The sequence below is a fragment of the Colias eurytheme genome, chromosome 29 (genome assembly GCF_061535395.1).
Source record: "Colias eurytheme isolate Ceu_HAF_F1 chromosome 29, ilColEury1 Martin Lab GWU primary, whole genome shotgun sequence".
Classification (NCBI taxonomy): Eukaryota; Metazoa; Arthropoda; class Insecta; order Lepidoptera; family Pieridae; genus Colias; species Colias eurytheme.
Window position 1 is genome coordinate 72,473 of NC_143008.1, and position 21,806 is coordinate 94,278.

Consider the following 21,806-nt stretch of genomic DNA (forward strand, 5'->3'; position numbering starts at 1 on the left):
TAGTGGACTGTAGTGGTGTGGGGGTTTGCAAATAATACAAACAATTATTTCTTCATACGTAGAGGGCCAGGGTGCCGAGCCGGAGCGGAGTTATTCTTCTTGCTTTTCTGAAGCGCGGGTGGAACTGGAATGCCGTGACGCAACCGGTTTTGCGTCCATATTTATACTTTGCGCGTTATCCCCTCCACTCCGGCTAGCCACGCCCCTTACCTCACTCTTTATTTCTCAATCATTTATTTTTACATAAATTTACAGTTTTATTGTTTTTATTACAATCATTATAACATATTATTCTAATATTACATCCATAATATACTCCGCCAGCGCCCCGTTTAGACTGCGCGCACAATTCTTTACAAATTTTCTTTTATACTACCCCGTCCCCCGCTTCAGGTGTATAAATATACTGCGGGGGACGGCGTGTGCGCTCAGTCGCGGACGTGACGCTGTCGCATGACGAAATACAATAATATCAATTAAATCCTAATATCACACAATTAAAATATTCATATAACATAAAGAAAGACATAAACATTCACTAATTCACATAATATACGAAAGACATAAACAAGCAATAACATTATCTTAAGAAACACAAACATTTACAATCTACAATTAAATATCTACAATATCAAAACAAAATATAAACATTTACTATTCTACTAAACATTTTTAACACAATAATAACCTTTCAGGCATAAGCCTTCATAAATCTTTATGCAATAGTGAATAGACAACACAAATAACTTTACGTACGAACTGTTCCTTATACTTTACTATACAGATAATCCTTCAGGCATAAGCCTTCAGGATTTTATACTGAACACTTATTTTACTTTACTAGACTAGTTAGATAGTTTGCTTTACAAAACATAAACTTTGCAATATAACTAGAACAAATACGTATTTCTTTTCATGCTAATTATTTTATAAGCCTTCAGGCGTAAGCCTTCAGGATTCTAACGTTATATTTACAATAAATTAGGTACTTTACGGTTTGTCGTGCACATTTCTCCCGCCGTCGCACTCTGCGATTTGAACTGGTAGCACGACGATCTTCTTGGTGGGCCGCCGGAGGATTCTGCCGCCGCTGGTCTCCACGTCGACCACTCGTACCTCGCCGTCCTTGCCGGGATACGTAGCGACGACTCGTCCTCGGGGCCACGTGTTCCTTGGTTGATTGGAGTCGCACACGATGACCAGGTCGCCGATCTTGGGGGCCGCGCCGCTTGCGTGGGGCTCCCGCCGCTGTTGGAGTACGGGCAGGTACTCTCGCACCCAGCGTCGCCAGAAGGTGTCGGCGAGCTGCTGCGCGCGCTTCCAGTGTGTGCGCGCTGTTGTTTGGTCTTCCTCGATGGTGCAGGGTGGCGGCACGTAGCAGTTGGAGCCCAGCAGGATCATATTCGGTGTGATGGCGGGCGGCACGTCGGGCGTCACGGCCACATGAGTGAGTGGGCGTGAGTTCACGGTGGCTTCTACTTCGGCGAGGAGTGTGGCGAGCGTCTCGTCACTCGGGTGCTGCTCGTGAAGCGTGTGGCGAAGGGCTTCTTTCACGGTGCGTACCATGCGCTCCCACGCGCCGGCCATGAATGGGGCGGCCGGCGGAAGGAAGCGCCAGCTGATGCGGCGGGCTGCGGCTTCTTCTTCAAGTGCGGCCCACGCGTCCGTGAGCTCTCTGTTGGCCGCGCGGAAGCACGTTGCGTTGTCACTCCATATCTCGGCCGGGCAGCCGCGCCGCGCTATGAAGCGGCGCAGCGCGTTGATCGCTGAATCGGTGCTGAGTGACACGACGACCTCCAGATGTATGGCACGCGATGTTAAGCACGTGAAGAGGGCCACGTAGCGCTTCTCTCGATGGCGGCCGACGGTTACTTCTTGCGGGCCGAAGTAGTCGAGTCCGGTGAATGTGAATGGGCGCGCGTGATGCGCGAGGCGTGCGGCGGGCAGGTTGCCGGTCGATGGGCGCGCGGGCTTCGCGCGCAGCAGGCGGCAGCGCGGGCAGCTCTTTAACACTTCCTTTGTCGCGGGTCGTATTCTTGTTATCCACAGTCTTTGTCTTAGTTCGTTTACTACAATTTCGACGCCGCCGTGATGCAGTTTTTCATGTATGTGTTGTATATAGAGCTGCGTATACTTGTGTTTTCCGTCGAGCACTGTCGGGTTTGCGGCCTCTGCCTCGATCGCGCTGGCTTCATTCACTCTTCCTCGTAGTTTCAGTATTCCGTTTTCGTCTAAGGCGACACTTAATCCCGCTAGCGGACCTTGGTATTTTTCAGTGAGCGGGTGTCCTTGCTGTAGTATCGCTATCTCTTTCCCGTACGTTGCTTTCTGTGTTAATTTCACAAGTGTGTTTTCCGCGGCGCGTAGGTGGCGCGCACTTAATATTCTATATTTTCTTTCTTCGTTGTTCGGACGGGAGACGATTTTTTCATTGTTCTTTTTCACATTTCTTTTCCACGTCGCGTCTTTTTCTTCATTTTTTCTTGTACGTTTTCGACGTGTTGCATTGACGAGTTGTTTGGGGCGACGACAGAGTTCGATGAATTGCAGTACGCGGGCCGTTGTGCGCACTAGCCGTGTCCATTGTGAGAAGCGCTCGATGTCGATGAATGCGGGGGCGGGGTCCGACGTGTTCAGCGCGCCGCATTTTTCTTTCTCTTCGCCCGTGTCGATGATGATGTTTTCTCTCTTTTCAACCGGCCAGTCGCATTCTTCATAGCGGAGGAAGTCTGGACCGGTGAACCAACGATGTTGCGGGTCGAAGTCAGCGGGGGTGTTGCGTGTAGCGTCGTCCGCCGTATTGTGCGCCGTAGGGACCCAGCGCCATTCATCCTTTTTCGTGAGGTCTTCTATTTCGGCTAGCCGGTGCGCCACGAATGTTTTATATGTACGTGGCTCGCTGCGTATCCATGCAAGTGCTGTTCTTGAGTCGCTCCAATACACTTTTCTTTTGAAGACAAAGTCGTGACCTTCCTCGACTGTTCGTGTGAGGCGTGCTCCGAGCAGGGCGGCTTGCAGCTCTAGACGTGGGATCGATATCGGTTTCGTGGGCGTGACCCTGCTTTTCGCGGCGGCGATCGCGATGTTTATCGATCCGTCGGCGCGCGTCGCTCTGATGTACACGACCGCTGCGTATGCTTCTTCGCTGGCGTCCACGAATGTGTGTACTTCTCTCTCAGCCGCGGGTTCGTAGTCATAGCAGCGTGGGATGCGGAGCGCGTCGAGATGCTGAATATTCGCCACCCAGTTTTCCCAGCGATGTTGTAGCGCGCCGGGAATGGGGTCGTCCCAGCCGGTGTTGTACTTCCACGTATCTTGCATTATTCTTTTCGCCGGTGTGAGGATGGGCGCGATGAGGCCGAGTGGGTCGAAGACCGACATGATGAGACTGAGGGCTTCTCTCTTCGTAGGTGTTCGTTTATTTTCTATTATTTCCTGTGGTACACGTTTTGTGTTTACGCGAAAACCGATGTAGTCTTGTTTCACGTGCCAGAGTAGTCCCAAAGTTCGCTCTGTCTCGCTCCCGCCGATCTCGACGGTGGTCGCCCCGGTGTTCGTAAAGCTTCTTATCGCGTTTTCATTGTTCGATGCCCACCCACGCAGCTCGAAGCCGGCGTATCGATGTATGCGATCGACGTGCGCCGTTATCTCCCTGGCTTCATCTTCGGTCGCGTAGCTATGTATATAGTCGTCCATATAATGGTTCTCTTGAATCGCGCGTGCGGCTGCCGGACTCTCGTGCGCGTGTTCTTGCGCGTTTCTATTCTTGATGTAGAGTGCGGTGCACGGTGATGAAGAGGCGCCGAAGATGAGCGATGTCATACGATATTCATCGGGCGGCCCGTCGTCGCGTCGATCGCCACGCCAGAGGAAGCGTAGCGCGTCACGGTCTTCTTCAATGATTTTTATCTGCATGAACATTTCCTTGATGTCGGCGGACACGGCGATTGGATGTTGACGGAACTTCATGATGACGGCAGGCAGAGATTGTAGCAGGTCGGGCCCGGGCAGCAGCATGTCGTTGAGAGAGCGGCCGTGTGACTTAGCGGCCGCGTCGTGCACCAGACGAATCTTCGCTTTGTCCGGGTTAATCACTGGAAAGTGCGGGAGGTACCACACTCTCCCGCCGGTGGGCGGAGTCTGCGCCCTCTCTGCGTAGCCGGACGAGAGTAGATTTTCTATTCTTTCTTCATATTGTTTCTTCAGCTCTCCGTCTTTGTCCAATTTCTTTTCTAATGTCTTCAATCTTTTCAATGTGTCGCCGTAGTTGTTCGGTGTATCTGCGGACTCGTCTCTCCATAGGAGTCCGGTTTCATATCGGCCGGACGGCAGGCGTTGACTTTTCTTTTCCAATATGTTGAGTGCCTGCTGCTCCGGGTCGCTGCGCTGTCGCTTGGGTTCGATGCCGATGGATTCTAATTCGAAGTATTTCTTCATCATATTTTCGAGTGTGTCAGGTGACTTCTCCGCTTCCGAGAGATGAGAACAGAACAAAACTGGGTGCTTGTTCGAGGAGCGGCAGCCGTGCAGGACCCATCCTAATAACGTCTTCGATGCGACGGGCTGATTCCTCTTGCCGTGCCGTAGTTTTCGCGTTATAATGAGCTCCCAGTTGTCTTGCCCTATCAGCAGCTTCGGTGTCGCATTTTCATACAGTAGGTCCTCTTGCAGGTCGTGCAGATGGTTGCAGCGGGCGATGTCACTCTCGCGGATGGACTGCGTGAATGCGTGGAGCTGGTGCACGGTGCGGGCGTTGTCTAATGCGTATTCTTTTTCTTCATGTCGTCCTCGTACTCGTGCCTTCACTCTCTTGCTGTATTCGTGCTCATTCTCGTGCCCATTCACGCCTTGAATTGTGATGGACTCGCGTGGCCCGTCGAGACCCAGCTGCTCTGCAAGCGCCGTTTCAATGATGGTCACCGTGCTTCCTTCGTCGAGGAGCGCGTACGTGTCACATTTTCCTTTCGGTCCCATGATGGTGATGGGAGCGATCTTCAGATACGCGCGGCGGCGCGTAGGTTGCTCCGACGTGGCGCTGTTGATGTTAATTGCTGATACTAGGACTTTCTCTTCACTGGCTTGCGGTTGCGCTGTCTCTTCAATTTTCTTTTCCGCTGTCTTGGTATGGTGGAGCATCTTGTGGTGCTTCATGGTGCACCCGTTGAGGCCGCAAGGACGAGCGCGGCATGTTGCTCGTTGATGTTTGCTTCGAAGACAGCGGAAGCACACTCGATATTTCTTCGCTATTTCCCATCGTGTATTTACGTCGCTGTTCGTAAATTGTCGACACTCGACGAGTTTGTGCTCTCGCTCGCACATCGGGCATCTTGTTTCTCGCTCGCTCGCGTCGTTCGTTGCGTAGGCTCGCTCCGTCCTTTTCCTTGTTTCTGTATCTAATGGAGCGTAGCTGGAGCACTTGTCTGCTTCTTTATTCAGGAATTCTGCGAGCTTTTTCAGTAGCGGTGTCTTGTCGCGTTCGTCGGCAGCGAAGTCGTACCATTTATTCTTCATGATCGGCGTCAGCTTTTCCAGTACCTGCCGCAGCATTTCCGGGCTGTGCAGGTATTCTTGTTTTCTTAAAACTTCGACGGTGGCGACGATATTCGATATTTTATTTGCGAATATGCAGATGTCCCGCGGGTTGTCCGTTACTCGCGGCAGCGACTTGATTTTCTCCATTTCGCCCAGAACCAGCGCGTCTGGGCGGCCGAACCTCCTCTGCAGGGCTTCAATGATTTTCTCGGGTCCGGTGTGCGATATGAGTAGGGCGGTGACGGCTTCTAGGGCTGCTCCTTTCAGCGCCTTCCTCAATCGTGCGACGTTTTCCCCGTCGGTGAATCCTTCTTCAGTTTCTTCATACGATGCCTTGAATGATAGCCACTCGTGACTGGAGCCGGTGAACGTTGGTAGTTCACCGCCGTATCTTATTACTTTTCTTTGGCTTCTTGCGACTTCATTGAAGGCGGTTACAATTGCCGCAACTTCTGGTGACCGCGTGGGCGGGTATTTCTCCGGTTCCCGTGGCCCGTCGTCCTGTTCCTGGCGGGCCCCCCATCCTCGATCTTCCTTGTTGTCGGCGTTCTTCGCTGTGTAGCGTGGCGGTGAGAGCTGGCGAGTCGGGTTGGCGGCGGGTGGCAGTGGCTGGCTTAAATGTTGTTCCAACCACGACTCGACCCGTCGTTCCGGTTCGTAGTCCTCTTCTTCCTCTTCCGTTGTTGATTCTTCTTCAGCGCGTATTCTTTCCAGCCGCGCCTTTTCCAGTTCTGCTGCGGCCTTCGCTTGTTCCAGCTTCAGTTCGGCTAGGCGCTCTTTCACCTCCAACTCCGCGAGGAGTCTCTTGCGGGAGGCTACGGAGCGCCGCGACCGCACCTCTGATGCCTGGCGGAGCGTCTTCGAGCGGCGTGCTGGCGACCCGGCGGCGACGTTCGATGGCGCCGCGAGAGCGGCGTTTGTATTCAGGTGTACGTTGCTCGTCGGCGCCGCGTAGGCGGCGGTCGTCGGCGCGTCGGTGTTGTCGGCTGGCGCCGCGAAAGCGGCGTTTGTGTATCCCACGACGGGTGACGGTGCTGGCTGCAACTTGTCGACGGGCATGGTGCTCGGCGTAGCTGGCGTCGAGCTGCTCTTCTCCTCTGTCCTCGTCGTTCTTGTCGCGGTCGTGCAGGTCTCCGATGTCCCCGTAGTGTAGCTCGTTTCTCCCGACGTATTCGTAGACGACGTTCCTGTGGCGGTGGCGGTCGCTTCTGATGCTGATGGTGTTGTTCCTCTTCCGCTCCGGCTTCTCGTGTTCATTTTTCTTCTTATCCGGCTCGAAGCTGACCAATGTTAATGTCGGCTGAAGGCCCTCTCTTAGTGGACTGTAGTGGTGTGGGGGTTTGCAAATAATACAAACAATTATTTCTTCATACGTAGAGGGCCAGGGTGCCGAGCCGGAGCGGAGTTATTCTTCTTGCTTTTCTGAAGCGCGGGTGGAACTGGAATGCCGTGACGCAACCGGTTTTGCGTCCATATTTATACTTTGCGCGTTATCCCCTCCACTCCGGCTAGCCACGCCCCTTACCTCACTCTTTATTTCTCAATCATTTATTTTTACATAAATTTACAGTTTTATTGTTTTTATTACAATCATTATAACATATTATTCTAATATTACATCCATAATATACTCCGCCAGCGCCCCGTTTAGACTGCGCGCACAATTCTTTACAAATTTTCTTTTATACTACCCCGTCCCCCGCTTCAGGTGTATAAATATACTGCGGGGGACGGCGTGTGCGCTCAGTCGCGGACGTGACGCTGTCGCATGACGAAATACAATAATATCAATTAAATCCTAATATCACACAATTAAAATATTCATATAACATAAAGAAAGACATAAACATTCACTAATTCACATAATATACGAAAGACATAAACAAGCAATAACATTATCTTAAGAAACACAAACATTTACAATCTACAATTAAATATCTACAATATCAAAACAAAATATAAACATTTACTATTCTACTAAACATTTTTAACACAATAATAACCTTTCAGGCATAAGCCTTCATAAATCTTTATGCAATAGTGAATAGACAACACAAATAACTTTACGTACGAACTGTTCCTTATACTTTACTATACAGATAATCCTTCAGGCATAAGCCTTCAGGATTTTATACTGAACACTTATTTTACTTTACTAGACTAGTTAGATAGTTTGCTTTACAAAACATAAACTTTGCAATATAACTAGAACAAATACGTATTTCTTTTCATGCTAATTATTTTATAAGCCTTCAGGCGTAAGCCTTCAGGATTCTAACGTTATATTTACAATAAATTAGGTACTTTACGGTTTGTCGTGCACACTAACCTAACCTAACCTAACCTAACCTAACCTAACCTAACCTAACCTAACCTAACCTAACCTAACCTAACCTAACCTAACCTAACCTAACCTAACCTAACCTAACCTAACCTAACCTAACCTAACCTAACCTAACCTAACCTAACCTAACCTAACCTAACCTAACCTAACCTAACCTAACCTAACCTAACCTAACCTAACCTAACCTAACCTAACCTAACCTAACCTAACCTAACCTAACCTAACCTAACCTAACCTAACCTAACCTAACCTAACCTAACCTAACCTAACCTAACCTAACCTAACCTAACCTAACCTAACCTAACCTAACCTAACCTAACCTAACCTAACCTAACCTAACCTAACCTAACCTAACCTAACCTAACCTAACCTAACCTAACCTAACCTAACCTAACCTAACCTAACCTAACCTAACCTAACCTAACCTAACCTAACCTAACCTAACCTAACCTAACCTAACCTAACCTAACCTAACCTAACCTAACCTAACCTAACCTAACCTAACCTAACCTAACCTAACCTAACCTAACCTAACCTAACCTAACCTAACCTAACCTAACCTAACCTAACCTAACCTAACCTAACCTAACCTAACCTAACCTAACCTAACCTAACCTAACCTAACCTAACCTAACCTAACCTAACCTAACCTAACCTAACCTAACCTAACCTAACCTAACCTAACCTAACCTAACCTAACCTAACCTAACCTAACCTAACCTAACCTAACCTAACCTAACCTAACCTAACCTAACCTAACCTAACCTAACCTAACCTAACCTAACCTAACCTAACCTAACCTAACCTAACCTAACCTAACCTAACCTAACCTAACCTAACCTAACCTAACCTAACCTAACCTAACCTAACCTAACCTAACCTAACCTAACCTAACCTAACCTAACCTAACCTAACCTAACCTAACCTAACCTAACCTAACCTAACCTAACCTAACCTAACCTAACCTAACCTAACCTAACCTAACCTAACCTAACCTAACCTAACCTAACCTAACCTAACCTAACCTAACCTAACCTAACCTAACCTAACCTAACCTAACCTAACCTAACCTAACCTAACCTAACCTAACCTAACCTAACCTAACCTAACCTAACCTAACCTAACCTAACCTAACCTAACCTAACCTAACCTAACCTAACCTAACCTAACCTAACCTAACCTAACCTAACCTAACCTAACCTAACCTAACCTAACCTAACCTAACCTAACCTAACCTAACCTAACCTAACCTAACCTAACCTAACCTAACCTAACCTAACCTAACCTAACCTAACCTAACCTAACCTAACCTAACCTAACCTAACCTAACCTAACCTAACCTAACCTAACCTAACCTAACCTAACCTAACCTAACCTAACCTAACCTAACCTAACCTAACCTAACCTAACCTAACCTAACCTAACCTAACCTAACCTAACCTAACCTAACCTAACCTAACCTAACCTAACCTAACCTAACCTAACCTAACCTAACCTAACCTAACCTAACCTAACCTAACCTAACCTAACCTAACCTAACCTAACCTAACCTAACCTAACCTAACCTAACCTAACCTAACCTAACCTAACCTAACCTAACCTAACCTAACCTAACCTAACCTAACCTAACCTAACCTAACCTAACCTAACCTAACCTAACCTAACCTAACCTAACCTAACCTAACCTAACCTAACCTAACCTAACCTAACCTAACCTAACCTAACCTAACCTAACCTAACCTAACCTAACCTAACCTAACCTAACCTAACCTAACCTAACCTAACCTAACCTAACCTAACCTAACCTAACCTAACCTAACCTAACCTAACCTAACCTAACCTAACCTAACCTAACCTAACCTAACCTAACCTAACCTAACCTAACCTAACCTAACCTAACCTAACCTAACCTAACCTAACCTAACCTAACCTAACCTAACCTAACCTAACCTAACCTAACCTAACCTAACCTAACCTAACCTAACCTAACCTAACCTAACCTAACCTAACCTAACCTAACCTAACCTAACCTAACCTAACCTAACCTAACCTAACCTAACCTAACCTAACCTAACCTAACCTAACCTAACCTAACCTAACCTAACCTAACCTAACCTAACCTAACCTAACCTAACCTAACCTAACCTAACCTAACCTAACCTAACCTAACCTAACCTAACCTAACCTAACCTAACCTAACCTAACCTAACCTAACCTAACCTAACCTAACCTAACCTAACCTAACCTAACCTAACCTAACCTAACCTAACCTAACCTAACCTAACCTAACCTAACCTAACCTAACCTAACCTAACCTAACCTAACCTAACCTAACCTAACCTAACCTAACCTAACCTAACCTAACCTAACCTAACCTAACCTAACCTAACCTAACCTAACCTAACCTAACCTAACCTAACCTAACCTAACCTAACCTAACCTAACCTAACCTAACCTAACCTAACCTAACCTAACCTAACCTAACCTAACCTAACCTAACCTAACCTAACCTAACCTAACCTAACCTAACCTAACCTAACCTAACCTAACCTAACCTAACCTAACCTAACCTAACCTAACCTAACCTAACCTAACCTAACCTAACCTAACCTAACCTAACCTAACCTAACCTAACCTAACCTAACCTAACCTAACCTAACCTAACCTAACCTAACCTAACCTAACCTAACCTAACCTAACCTAACCTAACCTAACCTAACCTAACCTAACCTAACCTAACCTAACCTAACCTAACCTAACCTAACCTAACCTAACCTAACCTAACCTAACCTAACCTAACCTAACCTAACCTAACCTAACCTAACCTAACCTAACCTAACCTAACCTAACCTAACCTAACCTAACCTAACCTAACCTAACCTAACCTAACCTAACCTAACCTAACCTAACCTAACCTAACCTAACCTAACCTAACCTAACCTAACCTAACCTAACCTAACCTAACCTAACCTAACCTAACCTAACCTAACCTAACCTAACCTAACCTAACCTAACCTAACCTAACCTAACCTAACCTAACCTAACCTAACCTAACCTAACCTAACCTAACCTAACCTAACCTAACCTAACCTAACCTAACCTAACCTAACCTAACCTAACCTAACCTAACCTAACCTAACCTAACCTAACCTAACCTAACCTAACCTAACCTAACCTAACCTAACCTAACCTAACCTAACGTAACCTAACGTAACCTAACCTAACCTAACCTAACCTAACGTAACCTAACCTAACCTAACCTAACCTAACCTAACCTCTCCTAACCTAACGTAACCTAACGTAACCTAACGTAACCTAACCTAACCTAACCTAACCTAACGTAACCTAACCTCTCCTAACCTAACGTAACCTAACGTAACCTAACGTAACCTAACCTAACGTAACCTAACCTAACCTAACCTAACCTAACCTAACCTAACCTAACCTCTCCTAACCTAACCTAACCTAACCTCTCCTAACCTAACCTAACCTAACCTAACCTAACCTAACCTAACCTCTCCTAACCTAACCTAACCTAACCTAACCTAACCTAACCTAACCTAACCTAACCTAACCTAACCTAACCTAACCTAACCTAACCTAACCTAACCTAACCTAACCTAACCTAACCTAACCTAACCTAACCTAACCTAACCTAACGTAACCTAACGTAACCTAACCTAACCTAACCTATCCTTTTCCACCTTATAGAAATTTTTCCTGACGTATAGAAATTTTCCTGGCTTATATAAATGTTCCTGACTTATAGAAATTTTCCGGACTTATAAAAATTCTCCTGTCTTATAGAAATTTTCCTTTCTTATGGAATAATCAAGTTGAAGATTACTCGAGATCTCAAAAACGGCGCAACGGATTTTGATGCGGTTTATTTTAATAGATATAATTTTTAAATGTTCATAAAATTTGCAACCGAACGAGGCCGCGGCGAATTTCTAGTTAGGTATATTATGAACGTATTATGTATTTGTTGGTATTTTTTTTTTTTTTTTTTAGTGCTGTTTTGTTTTGGTATACGAAAATACCTATGTAGAGTATGAAGTAAAATAAATATAGTTTGAAAAACTAAAAAACACGCTTTCAAGTTAGATACATACCACTAAAAAGTAGAAAATAATAATTCTTTAATCTTGTAATCAAGCAATAACCAAGACATATTTTATTTTTGAACGCATTTTTATGAAACTTTGCACCTATGTAGAGTATGTATGAAGTAAAATAAAAAAGTAGAATAATTTCCATCCATTTTGGATAAGGTACATGTAAATTTAATGAATAGATCCAGTACGACCATACCATAATGACGAACATAACAATATTATGACATGGGCTGTGTATGACATTGACAATATTATGACAGTGCAGATTGCACATTGCACATTGAAGATCGTTTTTTTTTTTTGTTTTCGAGTTCGAGTAGTTAATTTTGCATCAGGAATCGTGCAAATCCAACACAAAACTTTGATTATTATTATTTTATCTCTCTTTTCTCGACATACACACCGCGCGAACGGTTACTTATCGATGTCTCTCTCGCACTCGACTACGATGAATAACGAAACGGAGACGAGTGTACCTAATGTGTTTATAAAAACGGCGTCGTACCCGTTTTCGTATTCATTCGAAGCGCAACCACTTCTCCGTGCGGTCGTATTTGTTGTTTTATTTCTCTATAATAAATATAGTGAATTCGAATTTCGAACAAGCCCCCCGGTCACAATGGCTCGCACAAAGCAGACCGCTCGCAAGTCCACCGGTGGAAAGGCGCCGAGGAAGCAGCTCGCCACCAAAGCGGCCCGCAAGAGTGCGCCCGCAACCGGTGGCGTGAAGAAGCCCCATCGCTACAGGCCCGGCACGGTTGCTCTGCGTGAGATTCGTCGCTACCAGAAGAGCACTGAGCTACTGATCCGCAAGTTGCCGTTCCAACGTCTCGTTCGTGAGATAGCGCAGGACTTCAAGACCGACCTCCGCTTCCAGAGCTCGGCCGTCATGGCCCTGCAGGAGGCGAGCGAAGCGTACCTCGTAGGTCTATTTGAAGACACCAATCTGTGCGCTATACACGCTAAGAGAGTGACCATTATGCCAAAGGACATTCAATTGGCCCGCCGTATCCGTGGTGAACGCGCCTAAGATCCGTTTGTTGTTTGCATTGTTCGTGTCTCGTGTCGTGTCGTGTGGTGTGTGGTTTCAATATGAAATAACATAACATAACATGACATAGCACAGAGGACACGTCATCGGACATCGAATGTTAAAAAAAAAAGGCCCTTTTCAGGGCCGCACGTGATTCATTTTAATAGTAGGTACCTAACCTAACTATAAACGTTTTCCACTGTGCAGTAACGGAAACATACAACGAAATATCTAATAATATAATGATAATATTGTTATGAGAATGATAAAATGTATTAATATTATTATATTACTATTATAAACAGAAAACTTACCTACCTGATGAATTTTAGATTTTAGTAATGTAATCATTCAGTAGCCATTAACTTTAAATTCTTCTTATGAAATAGTTTTATTTAATACTAGCGGTCCGCCCCGGCTTCGCCCGTGGTACATGTTTACGTTTTCTCTACATAAAAACCATCCTCGTACTTCCAGGAATATAATAAAAAAAGAATTATCGAAATCGGTTCAGCCGTTTTCGAGTTATGCGCTTACCAACACATTTTGCGATTCATTTTTATATATAAGAAGATTATAAATGCGAAAGTTGTTGATGGATGGACGTATGTATGTATGTGTTGAACCGATTACAATGAAATTTAGCACACATAATAATAGAGAGATAATAGAGTACAAGTGAAATGATAGTGAGTGTTGTAGTTTTGCGCGCGTGGGGAAACATATCCATAATACAATAATATATAATATTGTGGAATTAATGAATCGTATGCGGCCCTGAAAAGGGCCTTTTTGTTGTTAATTTGTTTGTTTCAAAATCATCGCCGTGGTGGTCGTACGCCCATCTTTATTCGTACCAAGAATAATAATTATTAAAAGGCCGAATCGATTGCATGGAAGAATTATTGACGTACGTACGAACGGACGGACGATCTTTGAAGTAACACAATTAATTAACCGCCGAATCCGTAGAGGGTACGTCCCTGACGTTTCAGCGCGTACACGACGTCCATTGCGGTGACGGTCTTCCTCTTTGCGTGCTCGGTGTAAGTGACGGCGTCACGGATCACGTTCTCGAGGAATACCTTGAGAACGCCGCGCGTCTCTTCGTATATCAAACCGGATATACGCTTGACGCCACCCCTGCGAGCGAGACGACGGATCGCGGGCTTCGTGATACCCTGGATGTTGTCACGGAGCACCTTCCTGTGCCGCTTAGCGCCACCTTTTCCGAGCCCCTTGCCTCCTTTACCGCGGCCTGTCATATCGCCGACTGTCTTGCGTTATTCTACTCGTTTACTTGCTTACTCGCTGCGTGCCCGAAAGCTTGTGCGCTTCGCAGCAGCAAGGGTCTTCACACACGCGGCCTCCGTTAGGAGGCTGCGTGGGGGATGCTGTTCAGGACGATTCGTCCTCTGCAGCAGGTGTATGGCGCCGCCCGCTAATACGGGCGGGTTACTGGGAGGACGAATCGCCCTGTTTGGGAATAAAAGTGTTAGTTATTTGGGGCACAGTATAGGAGACTGTGCCCGACTTTTTAAACCTTTTCGCATTTTGCGAAGACTCGACCGACCTGTGTTTGGTTTTACGAGCCCGTCTTAGACTTGTGTCTAAGCCGGGGACGGACAGGGAACCCGGGAGCGACACAAAACCGATGGGTGTGATAGGAGGCGCCAATTGCGCGTGGGAGTGGGCGGTGGATTGGCTGGGTACGTTGTGTACCGACTGTGTAGGAGTTATGCAGGGTGAGGCGACAGACGGCGCGATAGGAAGCGCCGTCGCAGGCGAAGCTTGCGTGGGTGGGGGCGTTGTATAGGATTGCGCTATTTGCGCGTGGGAGTAGGTTTGGTAGGAGGGAGTAGTGAGGGGCGCACAGAGTGCGTGGGCGGTAGGTGGCGCTGGAGGCGCAGTGTATGGTGCCGGCATTGTTTGCAATGCCGGTGGTGAGGACGGCGTGTTCGCCTTAGGAGAGGGGGGTGGTAGTAGATCGCGCGGATTCGGACGACGCGACCCGGGAATGGCGCGGTGCGGAGCAATCTCTCGGAGATGGGAATGAGAGGAGGCGTCCGCCCGCGAGAACATGTTTTGGGAGAGACGAAGGATAAACTCATCCAGCGTTTCTACACCGAGATCGCTACGTATTAGCTCGTTTCTCACATACCTCGGCGCACCGACGATAGCGCGTAATGCGAGTGACTGCCGCGCACGCATTTTGCGGCGCAGGCTTTCACACACATACACATACCAGGCGGGCGCGGCGTACGTGAGGAGCGGCCGTAGGTAGGTTTTATAAACGCTTACCTTTATACGCAGCGGGAGTTCAGAGTATAACACCGGACGAAGTATGGCGTGGGCGGCTTTGCACTTGTTAATTACCTGCTTCACGTGGCTGTTAAAGCGAAGCCGGCAATCAATAGTTACACCTAGGTAAAGGACGGTATCGGACCATGGGATCTGCTCACCAGCCAGAGTGAGTTGGTGGGAGGGAGTCAAACCACCGAACCGAATCACCTGTGTCTTTCGCGCGTTAACAGATATCCGCCAACGATCGAAATACGCAGGCAACTCATCAAGCCAGCGTTGCGCCTTAACCATCGCATGCGTTGTATTCAACGATGCGGCGATTAAAGCTACATCGTCGGCGTATAGCGCGAGGATTTGATTAGAATTTGGCGCGGGGGAGGGGAAGTCATCTGTGTAGGCGGAGTATAGCGCGGGCGATAAACAGCTGCCCTGCGGGACACCCGCCTGCACAGAGTGGTTTCGGGAAATGGCGGGGGACACGGAAACGTGAAAGGAGCGGTCCGTGAGGAAGGAGTGCAATATCCTCACGAGCCGCGCGGGGCATTGGGTAGTGGTAAGGATCTTATATATAAGACCCTCGTGCCAGACGCGGTCGAAAGCCTTTTCGATATCTAGGAATATTGCGACCGCTCTCTCATTCCTGTTCAAGGCGGAGCTAACATGGTGCAATACTCTAGATACCTGAAGGGTGGTACTGTGTGCCGAGCGAAAGCCGAATTGCTCAGCGCGCGGCGACACGTACGGACGCAGCATAGGCAGCAGTAGTGACTCGAACACTTTGGAGACTGTGCTCAACAAGGTGATGGGTCGATAACTGCCCGCTAAGGAGGCATTCTTGCCGGGTTTGGGGATCATTATTACGCGACCGGTTTTCCACACTGAAGGGAAATGACCGGCGCGCAATATACCGTTAAACAGTCGCGACAAAGCCGCGACTGTTTTACGGGGGAGGTGGCGGAGGGATTCGTTCGTCACGCCGTCCTCACCGGGCGCTTTGCGCAACTTTGTACGCGAAATCGCACGGCGGACGGCGGACGGGGAGGTGAAGAATACTTCCTCAGCGGGCGGTATCGGTGATGCTAGAAAACCTGATAGGTGTTCGTTCACCACTGCTGCGTGGGCGGCGCTCGACGGCGTCAGGGGGTTCGGCTGAAAAACTTGTGCCAAATGTTCGGCGAACAAGTCAGCGCGACCCTGAGGGGCGTATATATAATTACCCGCGGAATCGGTGAGTGGGCGCGCGGGGGCGGTTGAGGATTTAAGCCTGCGACAGAGGTTGTGGAGCGAGGGCCAGTCCTCGGCGGCCGAGTCGATCGCACGGTGCCAGCCCTCGATCCTGTTCGCCTCAAGCGCATCGCTAACTTGCTCACGCAAACGAGCAAGTTGCCGCTTGAGGGTGGGACAGCGCGAATGCTGCCACTGCCGTCGCAGAGCTCGCTTCCTCTGGATAAGGGCTTTAATGTGAGAGGGAATAGGGGGGAGTATGGACGTGGACGGTTTGAGTGTCGTGGCCTGGGAAAGAGCGGACTTGAGTGCTTCATGCAAGTCATTTGCGAATATCTCCACGTCCTCGGCGCTTGAAACCGCGCGTGAGGGCGTGGAGCGCTCAAGCGTATTCGCAAATAACTCCCAATTAACACAGCGGCGGGAGTAGGATGGGGCAAGCGCGGAACTGTTTGCGGTGATCTCGACCAATACCGGCAGGTGGTCTGAGCCGAGATCGTCCACAATAACAGTTTGCGTCATCGACTGGCGGATCACATTGTGAATCGTAAAGTCGATGACGTCCGCTTGGTGGGAGTCTGTACGAGGATAATGAGTAGGTTCGGAAGGGCCCTCCATAACAATGTCGTTATAATCGATAATGTTATAAAGGGCTTTGCCGTTGCAACAATCGAGGCGGGATAGCCAGTGCGAATGCTTACTGTTCCAGTCACCCGCGGCGATCGTCGGCACGCTCGAGGCGAAAAGACGTTTCACCTCGTTCGTGTCAACTCTCCCCCCGGGCGGCCTGTATACAGCATACATTCGCAGCCTGCCCACCGGAAACTCCGCCTCGATGCCGAGCGCGGAAAAGGATTGGGATGTGAAAGCGGGGAGTGGGGTGTGAGGGATGGACTTGCGGATAAGGATCGCAAGTCCGCGGTACTTACGCCCATACGGGGAGCATTCGTCCTGTCTGTACGAGACGTAGCCAGACGCGCTGAGTTTGTCAGGCGCGCCCAGGTGCGTCTCGTTTAGGAGGACGACGTCTACTCGTTGTTCCCGCATGAGGTGGCGCAGTAGTGTCGCTCTCTCCTTGCTGAGCCCGCTCGCGTTCCAGTAAATAAAGCGTGTACTCACTGTTGAACGAGACTCAACAGGCCCTGCATCAGGATGGGTATTGGGTCGGCGCCTTCCTCCAGCGCGTCCATCGTGCTCTGGAGCACCTGGCACGCCGCTCGTATGACCGTCCGCTTGGCTGGGTCGAGGTGTGCCGGTGCTGAGCCGAGCTGTGTCGAGCTGGGTCGAGCTGTGCTGCGTTGCAGTACTCGGGCGGGTTCGGGCAAGTTCGGCTGTGTTCGCTGCGCCGAAGTTACCCGAGCGGAGATCGGCGGTTGCGCTCGTGTGCGCTCGGGCTGGCGCTGTTGCGCATGCGCCGGCGCCTGCGGAATGTGCGCGGGCGGGCCGGCGGGGGGCACAGAGGCGGTAGCGGCCCGAGGGGGCTGCGTGCGGGAACGCTTCTTACCGCTGCGCCCCTTTCGGTTTCTTCTTGCGGAGATGGTTGCGGGGGCGTTGTTCGCCGCCGCCATGAGACCAGTGGTGGGGGCCTCACCGCGAGGCACCGGCTCCACGGGCGCGGGTGGCGCCGCCGGCGCGCTAGGCCGCACATTCGGTGCGGCGCGCGGCGGCTGCTGCTGAGTGGTCGTGGTGCGCGCTATCGGGCCCGCCTTTTTGTTGCGGGCCTCGCGCCGCAGCACCGGGCAGGAGGCGTGGTTGGCGGGATGTGGTCCCGCGCAATTGGCACAGATGGGGGGGGCGTCCCTTGGCCGCGGGCAGTCCGCGGTCGCATGGCTCTCGCCGCAACGCACACAGGCAAGCGGCCTGTGGCAATTGTGCGACGAGTGCCGGAAGCCCTGGCACCTGTGGCACTGCGCGGGGCCCCGCTTGGAGCGCCACGCCTCGATGGTGACGCCGGGCATGTATAGCAGCTCCTTCACTGCGTATATGCCCGGCGTGAGATTCTCAGTCTTCCTCAGAATGACGAGGAAGATACAGCCGGGGCGCCCTTTCCGGGCGCGGATGGGCCGCGCAAACTCGGGGTCATATCCCCGGTCGCGCAGCGCGGCCATCAACTCTTCGGGCTCCGTGTTGACTGGGAGACCGCGGACGGCGACCTTAACACTGCGCTCCGCTTCAGGGGAGTAGGAGAACCAAGAAATCTCCACTCCCTCCTCCTGAATGCGGCGCAAGTATCGGTCGACCGCCCGGTATTCCGCCTCGTCCTGAGGCGAGAAGCGCACGCCGGTCCCGTAGGCGCGCGCACTTACTTGTCGTCCCAGCGAGGCGGTAATGTTTCGCAGGTGAGTCGCCCAATTTGGGAGCGACTCAACCACGATAGGCGGGTAGCGGGGTGTCTTCGACGCGCTGCTAGGCGGCGCCGTTGTTGCAGTGGTGGATGCGGGGGCGGCAGCGCTAAGTGGCGCTGCTGTCGCTCTCGGTGCGGGGGCGGTCGGCTGCGCAGGCGCACTGGCGCGCTGCATGCCGGACGGGCCCGGTTGCGGCTCCTCGGCCGCCTCCACGTTGATACGGCGGGGGCGGCGCGGATCGCGTGGGTGGAGCGGTGGCACGGCGGCGCCTGCACTTACCGCCGCGTAGGTGGGCGGAACGGGTGTGGCTGCGGCCGTGTCTGTCTCCATGGTGTCTGCCATGGCGGTGGTGGTAGCGGGTGTAGCGGGGAGGAGGGCGGGAGTCTGGCAAGGCCGCTTGGCCTGCGCCGACTCGACCTGGTCCTCCTCCTCGTCGCTGCTGAGGGGGCGACGGCGCCTCGCCCGTGGCTTGCCCGGAGGGATCGGGAGGACGGCAAGTTTTGCCAGTAAAACCTGTTCGTCTTCCGGCGAAGGCTCCTCCAGGCAGCCCGGCGGTATGCGCGCCAGGTCGCCTCGTCTCATCTCGATGTACGAGGCCAGCCAGCCGCGCAGCTTGCGCGACAGGAGGCCCGACGAAACGAACCGGTCTATCAGCACGGCATCCGACAAATATGCGGTCCGTGGTGATACCTCCAGGTCCGGGTCAGGCACGTCCTCTGCGGCGGCGGCCTCAGGTATTCCCCATCGTCGGGGCTGCGTCCAAAAGGGGCGGGAGGGGCGCCCGGGAGCCGAGCTCGACCGGGCTACTCCGTCGCGGCCAGTGCGCGTGACTATGCGCGGGCGCGAACTGCGCGCGGGGGTCGCGTTTGTGTGGCCCTGAGAAGGGCCTTTAGGTCTGGCGTGCTCCATCGCTGGGCACGTGGGCGTTTGCCTGCGCTGCTAAATCAATTAAACACGCATCACCGCCCTCTCCACTTATACGGCTTTCACCGAACAAATGGCAGGCGGCGCTGCGGGTTAAATCGGGTTTCGCGAGCAGAGACAAACTCCTCGTGGGGCGACTAACAACAACCAGACTTTAGACACAAAGCGGCGTAGTACGCTCAGAAATGCGTATGCAAGAGTAGGATAGCACGAACGCGAAGCACGTGGTCGGGAGCAACAAGTGGACACGACCAGCGCACTCGGCAAACGGACTGTCCTGTGCGCTTCGCGCCATTTCATGTCGACTTTTATACACACACATTATACACGCGTTTCGGTCGGCTCGCCCTCGACGAGCGACGGAGACGGATAGATATATCGTGCATATCGAGGGACTGCGTTAATAATCTTTGAATAATAATAATAATAAATAACTCAATCACAATAATTGACAACATTTCATTTTTTAATCGCATATTTTAAGAGAAATTAAATAAAAAAAAAAAACGATAAATGTGATGATGACGTCATACATACGGAGGAATAAAAAATAAAAATACTATCACATTTACACTAGACATTAACAGGGTAGGTATGGCATGTGTCAAATTTCATATTAATGTAATTTTTGTGAATTATTATATAAATAAGTAGCTTGAAATTTTTTGAAATGTATATAATATATCGTCATTACTTAATTAACTTACTTGTGTTGTTATCATTATCCTTCTAATATTATAAATGTTACTATTTCACGCAAATATTACTGAACTGATTACAATGAACTTGGATTAACACATAGGATAGGTTTTATCCTGTTGAAAAAATAAATAAAAGTCGACACAGCAAATTAAATAAGTAATTATTATTAACCAACTCTCTATCTATAAATATAGATCCCTCGTAGTTATTAAGTATAGTAGAGCCATTTTAAAATAGGCAACATTTGACAGTTCAACAAAATTCAACAACGTAACCTAGTAACGACGACATAGAATAACAAGATATTTCGTTTTGTTAGAACTGCACATTTGCTTAACTTTTTTCAATTACGACTACATAATATTAATTATAATAATAATGACCGATAAAAGTAATTTTTTTTAAGATTTCATTTTATTTTACTGATAAACCATTCTAAACATAATAAATACCAGAGACGTTACTCTAAAAATCGAAATCTGACATCTAGAATCGAATGCTTCACTTTAATCGATGTTTACTGCGCTCAGGTGCATTACGAAGATTTAAGGAATCTACAACGGTACGACAATATAATAATTCATCAAAACATGGATACGTCATTGTCGCTATTGAATTAATCGTAATTGCAGTTGATGATGATGATATATATAAGTAACTTAATGATTAGGTAAATAATAAACTATTAATTAACTACCTACATTCGTGTTATTATCGATTCGTCATAATATTGTTACTACTCCTCTGTCTATTATTTAGGTATTGCTTATTATGCGTTATTATGCGACGATATTAAGTTAACACAATAATAATATTATAATAAATACGCAATTGTGAATCGTAGTCTCGTTCTCGCGCGGCCTATATAATATTTTGACAATATTAAAACGTGCGGGCGTTGCGGTGTGGTGTGCGTACTATGTACCTACTAGCTGTTAGTACCTGTGACTGTGAATATAATATTGTGACAAATATGTGACATTTATTTATAATATTGTCATTTCGTTATTGTGGCACATTCGTATTGTTATTATTTTTGTATTTAAAGGACGTTAAACATATTCGACCGATCGCCGAACTGTGTGTGTAGCCGGCCGCGCGGTCGTCGTTTGCGTTATGCTGTTCTACAACAGGTCACATTCATCCCCCTAAAAACCATCGCAAACATATTATATGGCGATTACGAATAGTTTCACCTTAACGTCTGTATATCAGTGTATTGAGAGAGCCTTTTTCGAAACGACAATCGGTTTAATTACAGGTGAAATGATAATTTTAAA

General features: G+C 48.9%; 3 protein-coding genes across 3 annotated transcripts; 1 reads left to right on the forward strand and 2 right to left on the reverse strand.

Moving 5' to 3' along the window:
• Positions 1 to 990: 990 nt before the first annotated feature.
• Positions 991 to 6,789, reverse strand: LOC149895882 (uncharacterized). Its single transcript, XM_090118383.1, has one exon. It carries the CDS (start codon positions 6,787 to 6,789, stop codon positions 991 to 993), a length of 5,799 nt encoding a protein of 1,932 aa, XP_089974509.1.
• A 5,737-nt stretch (positions 6,790 to 12,526) lies between these two features.
• On the forward strand, positions 12,527 to 13,322 carry LOC149895883 (histone H3). Its single transcript, XM_090118017.1, has one exon. It carries the CDS (start codon positions 12,614 to 12,616, stop codon positions 13,022 to 13,024), a length of 411 nt encoding a protein of 136 aa, XP_089974143.1. The 5' UTR covers positions 12,527 to 12,613; the 3' UTR covers positions 13,025 to 13,322.
• A 408-nt stretch (positions 13,323 to 13,730) lies between these two features.
• Positions 13,731 to 14,347, reverse strand: LOC149895884 (histone H4). Its single transcript, XM_090118245.1, has one exon. It carries the CDS (start codon positions 14,290 to 14,292, stop codon positions 13,981 to 13,983), a length of 312 nt encoding a protein of 103 aa, XP_089974371.1. The 5' UTR covers positions 14,293 to 14,347; the 3' UTR covers positions 13,731 to 13,980.
• Positions 14,348 to 21,806: the final 7,459 nt, after the last annotated feature.